We start from the raw sequence: 10,531 nt of genomic DNA on the forward strand, positions 1-10,531 counted from the left end.
CAGCTTTATACTTTTTTTAGGTGGTGACAAAACTTTTTTTTATTGTTGTCTATGCATTTTCTGTCCCAGTGTCTCCTGTTCACCTAATCCTTATCCTGGTGTCACTGGGATAAAATAGTGGAGGGTAATTCTTTATGATGGAGTCACTTACAGCAATAAAAACCTGACCAAATCTTTCTCCAACAAAATTTAAAACACAAATATGGCTGAAGTTGGCTTTGTTAGAAAGGTGAAAATGCCAAACAAGAGTGAAAGCTCCTAAGTACATTCCGTGGCCGTCACTTACCAATCGCTCTTCTGAAATTCTCCATTAACACTTCTGTTTTCTTAATTTCTGTAGAATAGACTTCGCTACCAACCATGGGACAAAATGGCACTTTGCTGCCCAACTCCTGTGCAATAGCGAGAGCCAGAGCGGTCTGCCAATTAAATAAAAATAGTTCATAAAAATTACATTACAATGGACAGTTCATCCACCAATATCATGTTATCTGCAAGATTCCATAGTAATGATATAAAGTGACACTTAATTCAGGAGTTAAATCCTAAAAATACCTTAACTATTAATAAAAATGTATCTTATTTGTGTATCACTCGGCTGTAGATCCTCCAATCATCTCTGAATTGGTGCCGACACTGTCCTTCCTTCTGGAGGGGGGCTACTTGTGTTCCCCATGGTCCCGGTGTGTGTTGTAAAGTAGTCACCGCTCCAAGCTCGCTCCCATGATGAACTATAATCTCAATACAAATGAGTAAACTAAACATGAGATTGTAGTCCATCCCGGGAGTGAGCTTGGAGCGGTGACTACTTTACAGCACACACAGGGACCATGGGGAACAAAAGTAGCCCCCCCTCCAGAAGGAAGGACAGTGCCAGCACCAATTCAGAGATTATTGGATCTACAGCCGAGTGATAAGCAGATAATTATTAACAATACTGCACCTTAAGTTACTTGAATGTATTTTTAAGATTTAACTGCTGTGTTTAGTGTCACTTTAAGGTCTTGTACACAGATGCTTCAGCTTGTATAAGAGTATTCACCACGTGCAGGTTTGTGGAGGAACCGCCTGCTCCAGTCTGGAGATGTTGAACACAGAACGCAACCCAGGCTGTCACAAACAAGCTGCTAGCAGGCTTACAATAAGCTTTGAAACCTGAAGAAAGCCGGCTTGCATCTTGCTAAAAAGAAACTCCGGGGGAAAAAAAAATAAAATCCTGGTTTTCACTCCCCCTGAAGAAAAAAAAAAAAAAATCTACTTGCCTCTCCATGCTCCAGCGCCGTCACCGACTTCCTCCACGGTCTAGCACCAGTCGTCCTATTCAGGGCAGAACAACACTCCTGTGAGTCCAGCCTGTCCAGGGGGAGCATTACCACACAGGCTGGGCTCACAGTGCTCCGGGATGAGTGGTGCTCACACATCATTATGTGAGTGTTGCTCAGTCCTGGAAGAACGCCCACCTCCGTAGCAGGAAGAAGAAAGGTCGCCGGTGATGTCCTCGGACCACCAAGGAGGAAAAATAGAAATGTCATTATAAAAAAGGTCACAGGGGAGGTGTTGGGTTCAGGGGCTCGCTGAGTGTAGAGTCGTTTTAAGAAGTGACAGGCTGCAATTCCATTGAGATCTACCTTCAATATCGTCACATCAGAGCTCATGGCTGCTTTCAAAAGCTCTCACAAAAGATGATCAAAGCTTGCTAAAAGCTACACACAGTAAAAGTAGAAGCCAATGTGTACAAGACTTAACAGGCAACAGAGACAGAAGGTAGGCAATAATAAAAAATTAGGAGACAGCCGTCAGTTTTCATTTAAAAGCCATTATTATGGGATGGCTTGTCCCCGTTTAAGGAGTGAGCTAACCTTGAAGCCACAAAAAGATGGCCAGAAAAATTCTTAAAAACAAAAAAATAAATGTGTCCCTGGAGGGAAATTACATTGGAACAACACAGAAAGCTTGAAGAGCGTGTCATCAATCACAGCCTTGCCCCTATGGTAATTTTATTCCCATGAATGTCCTTTAATAAGCATGGATCAGTGAAAAGTCAACTGTGAGCTCTGTAACCAAAGCATGCTTAATTGTCCTCACAAACACCGAGCCGATTCAGAGGACGCACTGGAAGGGGGAACATTCCAACACATGGGGGCATTGCCAGCGCTGGTACTTGTGATGAACATTCTGACTTTCATGCTCGACATTCTCCACGGCTAAATAGGATGCAGGTGAAACGCACATTACCTTGCCAGTTCCAGGAGGTCCGGCCAGCAGCACCGCTCTCCCAGCCATTTTCTTACTTTTGATTAACTCCACTATTACGCCACACGCCTGCAATTTAAAGAGGAAAAAAAAAAAGAAAACGGTTTAAACGGTGGCCACGCATGAGACATGAGCTTCGATTGACCAAATAAGGTTCATGCAAACTAAAAACAATGTTTTGACAGCTTGTTATTGAAGCCGCTGGTAAGAGGGCGAAGACAACCAGATAGGTGGAAAATACATGCTGTGTTGGCTTGCTGCCTTCAGAAAGACATTTCATTCGGAAAAAAAATAAATACCAAGGCCCGGCATGCGAAAGAAAGAGTTAAAGGGTAATTCCACAATTTCCAGGTGAATTTAGGAAAATTGAATTACCCCTTCCAATCTGGCCTCCTCTCCCCCTCCCTTGCTATATTTACTACGGATGCACCGATACCGGTATTTCAGTATCGTGGGGCATGAGGTGATGAGCCGGCTTCCTGATACAGGAAGTATCGGGCTAGGCATCTGAGCGAGTACTAGTACTTGCCTAAATACTCGGTATCGGCACCGATACTAGTATCGGTATTGGTGCATCCCTAATATTTACCTTTGGGCAAATGCTCCTTCCCCTCCGCCGGTGTGCTCTCCGTACTGCCGTGTAACGAAGCCCTGCGCACTGTATTTACAAATGGAGAGCGCTCATTGGTCAGAAGTGCTTATTGGCCAGCGCAGTCAGGTGACCATGCTGACCAATGAGTGCTCACCATTTCCAAGCGAAATTTAAAATACAGAGGACAGGCACAGGACAGGACAGACTTTACTTTTTTTCAGGTCACTTTAGATGAGGGGTGCCCACAATTTTTTGTGTTAAGATCTACTTTTCAAATGACGAGCTACATGAGATCTACCAACGAAAAAAAAAACCTCCCTCACTCTCCCTCCTTGCTCGCTCTCCTGGCTGTCATTCCTTGCTCATCCTCCCGGCCGTCTCTCCTTGCTCATCCTCCTGGCCGTCTCTCCTTGCTCATCCTCCTGGCCGTCTCTCCTTGCCCTCTCTCTCTCCTGTCTGTCTCTCCTTGCTCCCTCTCCTGGCTGTCTCTCATCGCCCTCTCTCTCCTGGCTGTCTCTCATCGCCCTCTCTCCTGTCTCTCCTTGCTCCCTCTCCTGGCTGTCTCTCATCGCCCTCTCTCTCCCCGCTCTCTCTCCTGGCTGTCTCATCGCCCTCTCTCTCCTGGCTGTCTCTCCTCGCTCTCTCTCTCCTGGCTCACCTTGCTGTATTTTGCAAACAGTGCAGTGCAACAGGCTGTGTAAACTAAGATTCTTTGATGTAATACATAGCACTTCAACCACCAGAGAGGTGTCAGGGAGCTTGGCTCAGCAGACTCAGGCTAATATGTAATCATGTGTGCACAGCTAAATAAATATACCAAAATGGAATAAAGGGGCCGCCATGCACACCCTTCCTGATCTACCAGCATCAGCTTTGAGAGCTACTGGTAGATTACGATCTACCTAATGGGCACCCATGCTGTAGAGGGTATATAAATGGTCAAAAACTAAAAGTAAACCTGTATTTCTATATTCCACACAAAGTTTGGAGGTCTGTAGCTATTGACTCTGCAAACAGTTGGCGACTTCTGTGCGCTTCAGCATGCGCTGACCCCGCTCTGTCATTTTACGTGGCCTACCACTGCGTGGCTGAGTTGCTGTTGTTCCCAGTTGCTTCCCCTTTGTTATAATACCAGTAACCGGTGACCGTGGAATATTTAGTTGCAAGGAAATTCACGGAACCCCTGAATCCAACGATTTGGAGGGGCGTCCCAATACTTTTGGTAATATAGTGTATCTACTGCTTGCTAGCAGACTATTTCTGCAAAAACACAGGAGGCTTTAATAACCTTGGGGTAGCCCCACTGCAAGTGTTCATTTTTAAAATGCCCGGAGTTCTTCTTTAAAGATTCATGTACCTTCCTCCGACTCAGCATTAAGTTTCATACACTACAGGCGCTCCAACATCCACCATAACTATAGTCCCCGTTTCTATATTGACTTTGATGCTCCTGGACTGTGTCCACAGACATGTGAATTCCACCTTGAACGGCCCCATGATACTTGCACAGTAATGAGGACGAAGCTTGAACTGTATACAGAAAGTATCAATGGAATATGCGCGCAGAGCTTTGATCTCGCTCTAAATAGAGCCCCTCCAATCACTGGTTCACGGCGCGTTTTCTGCTTCCATCAGATAACCCCCGCAGCATGGCCCACATGGACTAGACTTGTCAGAGGCCTTTCCAAATTGTGCGCTGCTTCACTGACAGCGTTCCCACACATAGCACATCAAATGAGAACCATGCCACAGGAACAGCTTGGCCAGTAAATAAAAATACAAGTGAAAGGCGGCCAAAAATGGAGCATTTCAAAAGAGGTTTTAACTCATTCGATGGGTGACGGCTGCACAGATTTCCTGCAAATGCTCCAGAGAGGAGAGCCTGGTACGCAGTGCTTACACATGACACGTCCTTGGGATGAAGAATGACGGACTTTCCATAGGAATTAATAACGCATGTATGGAAGAAAAGCTCGGCCAAGGGAATTTTGAAGCGATGGCTCCCAGTGGGCCACATACAGAAGACCAAGTAGACAAGACAATAGTGTAACGGTGACCATAAACATTACAATTTGATCTGACTGTACAATCTAGTCATAATGAGATGGCTTAATGTAACAATGTAATACATTTAAATCCGGCCAGGCCCTCACACCACAGAGCAGTCGTTGGACCTAAAGGTGGCCATACACTGTACAACCATCGCAAGACCTTAGTCTTGCGATGGTTGTAAAGTGATTTAAAAAAACGTACGATCTGCCCATCTTGGACAGGCAGATCGCACTCTCGATCACCGCAATGCTGAACGGGCGGTGTGCGCGTGTGCATACCGGCCCGTTCGGCATTTGTCTCCCGAGCACCGTTCAAACCAGCCGAAAATCGTACGATTTTCGGCTGGTTTTCTAGCATGCTCCTTAGACAAAAGACGTGCGACCGTACAGTAGAAACGGTCGCACGTCTTCGTTCACACTGCTCGATTCTCGTACGATTGTGGGATTTCCTGCGATTCTCGTACGAGAATCGAGCAGTGTATGGGCACCTTAAAGAAGATCTAAAGTAGATTGGAAAATTGTAAAGTCATCTTCATGCTGAACTCCGGGATCAGCAAATATTGTCCTCATACAAGAGCCATGTGTCTTCTTCCGTGAATCTTGGTGAGCTTTGTGCATTTCTTCCAGATCTGTGCAGTAATCCACTTGGAGCTTCCTGTAATAAAGACCAGTCACTTCTGCTCTCTCTCCTTGTGCAGTGTGACTGGTCTCGTCTGCCCCCCACCTGTAATAAAGATAGCTTGCTGCTGCTCTCTCTCCTTGTGCAGGGTGACTGGTCTTTTCTCCCCCCCCCTTCCTGTAATAAAGACCGGTCACTGCTGCTCTCTCACCTTGTGCAGGGTGACTGGTCTCATCTCTGCCCCTCCTGTAGTTTTCTGCAGGCAACCTGTATTAGGTGGGCTTGCTAGGTCCCTCCCACAGCACAGTGAAGATATTACCGCTTTTACAAGGTGATATCTGGGTGATTTGGTGCAAACAAAAAACATTTGTATTCTTTGAGGCTTGGGGTGAAAGTTCTGGTGCCTGGATTTTGGAGTCAAAGCTGAATTCTGGGCAGGAATTTTAACGGCCTTGTTTTGTAATTTAATGCTGAGGCCAATGTAAAAATCACTGCCAGGGAACCGCATAATAAGGACTCAGATTCCAAAGCAGCCGCTGCACAAAATGCACAGCAGTTGGTGTATGGTGCTTGACACAGTGGGGATGCGCTGATCCCGGCACATCGCACTGTATTTATTTATTGGGTTTTTTTAAAGAACTTTATTGAAATGTCACAAGTGACATTTCATTAAGTTCTACGGGCACAGTGGGGTGCGAGATGGTTGTTTTGCATTGCATCCCGCTGTGCTGAAAAAAAGTAAGGCGTGCCGTACTTTTTTTCAGTGCACACAACCACGTTTCCACTACAATACGGTGGTGTGAATGGAGCCCATCTGTGACAAGGCAAATTGCCCTGTTGGTTGGGGCTGCGCTGGAAACAACAGCCAGCGCAGCCCCAGTGCATGTGGTCTGAATGGACCCCCAGTGTCCCTTATTTCCTCTCTGTAAGGCCGACTGACTGGTCTGTCCCACCCACAGTGACACACACCATAAATGACAGGCCACAAACCAACCCATTGATAGCTAAAATGAGGAAAAGATGTGGGTTGTTCATTGATACCATCTCTGGGTGCCCGGGCATTGCTGCATTTTCTCTTTGAAAGCTATGGCGTCACGCTCTTTACAAAGGTAAATTTACTCAAAAACTACATAGGATTAAAAAAAGAAAAATCACATTTGTAATGTACATAGTGACAGGAAATAAAAAGGTACAAATTAAAACCAATTCACCCGAAATTGATTAAAATATAGGGCTCCCTCTAGTGGACAATTTACAGATCTCTATAGTTCAAGCCTATCCACAGAAAACAGTTTTCATTTTTGTTTTGAGTAGAATGGCAAAGTGTTAGAACCTCAGTCTACATTGTATTGCTGTCTGTGCCCCTTTTGGGAGAATATTTATTGCTGCCCATCTATTTGATGGGCATCTGTATAGAAAGGGAGGGAAAATACCACATAGGGTACAAAATAAATAAGACTAACAACACCAATATGAAAGTCACATATAAAAAGACCTTTAATTCTGAACTTCAGGCACAAAAACCTTCATTCAATCGAGGAGTAGAGCAGCGGCGTGCGCGGCTTCAGCGTCCTGTGCGGTGGGCGTTGCTTACACGGCCTGTGCCGTGGGCACGGCGGCCGCAGCGTGTGACCGCATGTGGAGGCCGCATGTGGAGCCCGGAACAGCCCCGAACAGGCAAATCAATCGATAGCCGACGAATCGACGATCGAAAACGTTGCCAACGTTTTCAATCGTCGATTTTAATTGACTAAATCGATTAACTGTTGCAGCTCTACATTCAATATATTCCTCAATAGCCGCAAAGGATCCAAATCCACTATATATGCACCATATGGCTTTGTAAACTCAGTTATTAACTTGTATATGTAGCGGTGACATCATCACTGTGCTGAACATAGCCTGTGCAAAGAGAAGAGCTGTGGGAGGGAGAGGGACCCAGCAGACCCCAACTACCAAAGGCTGCCTGCAGAAAACAGGAGGGGGCGGAGACAAGACCAGTCACCCTGCACAAGGAGAGAGAGAGAGAGAGAGAGAGAGAGAGAGAGAGAGAGAGAAGCGACCTGTTTTCATTACAGGAGGGGGCGGAGACAAGACCAGTCACCCTGCACAAGGAGAGAGAGCAGTGAGCAGTCTATTACAGGAAGGGGCGGAGATGAGACCAGTCACCCTGCACAAGGAGAGAGCAGCAGGAAACACCATGTTTTGCACAGATCTGGAAGACTTACACAAAGCTTACCAAGATTCAAGGAAGAATACATATGGTTCTTGCATTTAGAAAATATTTGGGATAATATGATGTCTGCGGGCCTCCAGCCATCGGAGGGAAGAGGCTAAGAAGAACATATGCTGCCCAGGGCCTCTAAGCTCCTCCACTCTGATGGTCAGAGGCCAGCAGAGGTCATCACATCTAATGCAGGGCCCATAGACCTACATTATATGCAAGGGTGCCAAGATACAGCCCACAAGTTGGAAGGGAGAGCGCCGACTTCCAGGGGAGCGGAGATCAGATAGATAGAAGATAGACCTTTACACATTTACACCAGGGGAAGGCAACATTGGCACTACAGCTGTGGTGAAACTACAAGTCCCATGAGGCATTGCAAGATTCTGACAGGCTATGTAGTTTCCCCACAGCTGGAGTGCTGTGATTGCTTACCCCCTACTGCCCGCTATATGCTGACAGAGCAGAAACGAACTGCAGCCGGGAAGGATCTAAACAACATTGTCGGGATCCACTCCGCTATTTGATGGATAGCTGGCTCTGCCTCTCTAGAGCCAGAGCCATCTGTGCCTGCCCCTTCCCCTGTCCCTCCAAAATGAGCACTAGAGAAACAGAGAGAGAACGGAGGGGGAAATCCTTGCAGGGGGTGATGACTGAGTCACTGCTCTCTGCAGGGGAAGCTGTGAGCGGAGCGAATAGAGGTTTGTGATCACTCAGTTCCTGATCAATAGAGCCCACCTATGACAGCTGCAGTGTCATGCATCAGCTCTAACTATGGGGACAAGTGTATTTCACTCTCCCCATAATTCTCCTTTAATAGGAATGAGACCCGGGGAACCAACAGGTAGCTCAGTAGTGAGGAAGCACAGAGAAGCTGAGCATCAGTGGGTGGAGCTCTTGCAAGAGAACCTGTCACTTTGCCCTTAATTGTACATGTGAGACAACGGTGAAATCCTAAAGACCACCGTTATCAAAACCGGAGCAAACATAATCTGGAGCAGTTGCCCATGGCATCCAATCAGCTTCTCTCTTCAGTATGTTCAGGTAAAGTGACACCAAAGTCACAACCTCCCCCCCCCCCCATGGTGCTTTAAGGACTTACCTTAAGTGATGCCTTTTGATCCAATCATCTTCTTCTTTCCAGTAGTTTTCAGGAGTCCCTCCAGCGCTGGTGGCAGTCTCTGATCCAGCGTTGACTGCTGTCTCTTCCTGTCCCGCGGTGTCTGTCCACGTGCATTGACTTACACTGTCTCTTCCCCTCGCCGAAGATCTCTACTGCGCGTGTACCTGCCCCATGATCTTTCACAGCCACTTGAGAATCTTCAAAGGGGAGCGCGCAGCGGAGACAGAGGTACGTAATTACCTATTTGGTAACTTTAAAAAAAAATGTTTTGCATATATCTACTGCTTGCTAGAAGTAGATATATGCAAAATAAATTAAGGTTTAATTATACTTATAAACGGAAAGATGGCAGCTGACTGGTTGCCATTAGCAACTGCTCCAGTTATGATAAATAATTCCCTTCAATGTTTCAGATTACCCCCACATTTTAGGTTTAACATGAAACATTGTCACATCCCCACTTATCTGAATCCTGGAGCACTTACCCTGTTACAGTCATGACAGGGATCTGTGGATGGAAAGCCTACAAGTCCCATCTGCCACCGTTGCAGATGGACTCCTATTGCGCCAGCAGCAGCAAGGTGACATCACTGCACTTGTAGTTCATTGATTACTTCCTCCAGCCCCATAACAGACACCCCGTACTGCTGTATGGAATCAGGACTGGGGGGTAAAGGGTACAGGAACCTGTGCATTGCAATGATCGCGTTTGCAATGTTTTGTAGACCTTATTGCAAAAATGTAATTACAGCAAGATTTTTATTAATAGGAGGGCAATTACAGCAAAGGGTTAAATGTGCTCCAAAGGCAGTTATTCTAAATAATTGAAAGTGCCAAAACCCTCCCATAACCTGCCAACAAGATATATCTATATATATCTATATATACACAGCAAAGGCTGCCCATGCTGCATGTATATACCACACATCTCTGTATATGTATATACACACACACAATGAGTTTGTGCATATGATATGTAGTTGCATCTATATATAAGTGAATGAGCCTCTGTCTGTTGCTCACCTCCCGGGCGTTCTCCTGTCCCACCAGCCCGGCGGCCGCCTGCTTCGCCATGCCGCTCTCATCCAGGCCCAGGCCCTTAACATGGCTGTGTGCGGCGATGCGCTGGGTCTTGGTGGTGCTCTTCACCTCCTCGATCTTCATGGTGCCGGTGGACGGTGCTCACGGTGGGCCTGCGCTCTCTCCGCTGTTCTCGTCGCTTCTATCCGCACACCAGAACAGTATTCCCGGGTTCCACGGCGCCTTCACATGCGGTTGCCACAGCTTCGACAAAGCCCGCCCATCCCGTTGTCTGATTTGACAGCGGGAGCTCGTTCTGCGCGCCGATTGGGCCAACTAAGTGTCAAACAGCCAGGAGTCAGCCACTTCCGCTTGTGTTGCTATGAACTTCTTTTGGCCTTAGCAACGAGGCCTTGGGGGTATACAACAGCCTGTAATAAAGTGCTGGGTGATGGAGGCTCATAGGAGGCAGTGCACAGGCTGCTTTTTGTATTAATAAAAACAGAACCTGTCACTAGTATTTTTTTTTAAATTTAATAACTTTTTATTAAAGGATTAGAGAGAAAAAAACAAAACGGGCAACATAAGAGCACAAGAAACAAATCTCAAAACAGTACATATGTCATCACACAGTAGCTTTTCAAACTAT

The 10,531-nt window shown here is 46.4% G+C and overlaps 1 protein-coding gene across 1 annotated transcript in view; it reads right to left on the minus strand.

The window, feature by feature from the left end:
• RUVBL1 (RuvB like AAA ATPase 1) overlaps window positions 1-10,164 on the minus strand; it is a 28,996-nt gene extending 18,832 nt beyond the window's left edge. Inside the window, exons 1-3 of the mRNA XM_018553940.1 lie at window positions 9,886-10,164; window positions 2,236-2,322; window positions 287-419 (exon numbers count right to left, since the gene is read on the minus strand). Of these exons, the coding sequence (XP_018409442.1) occupies window positions 287-419; window positions 2,236-2,322; window positions 9,886-10,026 (361 nt within the window). The 5' untranslated portion in view covers window positions 10,027-10,164. The remainder of the gene's footprint in view (window positions 1-286; window positions 420-2,235; window positions 2,323-9,885) is intronic.
• Window positions 10,165-10,531: the final 367 nt, after the last annotated feature.

Source organism: Nanorana parkeri, unplaced genomic scaffold, assembly GCF_000935625.1.
Source record: "Nanorana parkeri isolate BGI_ZX_2015 unplaced genomic scaffold, ASM93562v1 scaffold135, whole genome shotgun sequence".
NCBI lineage: Eukaryota > Metazoa > Chordata > Amphibia > Anura > Dicroglossidae > Nanorana > Nanorana parkeri.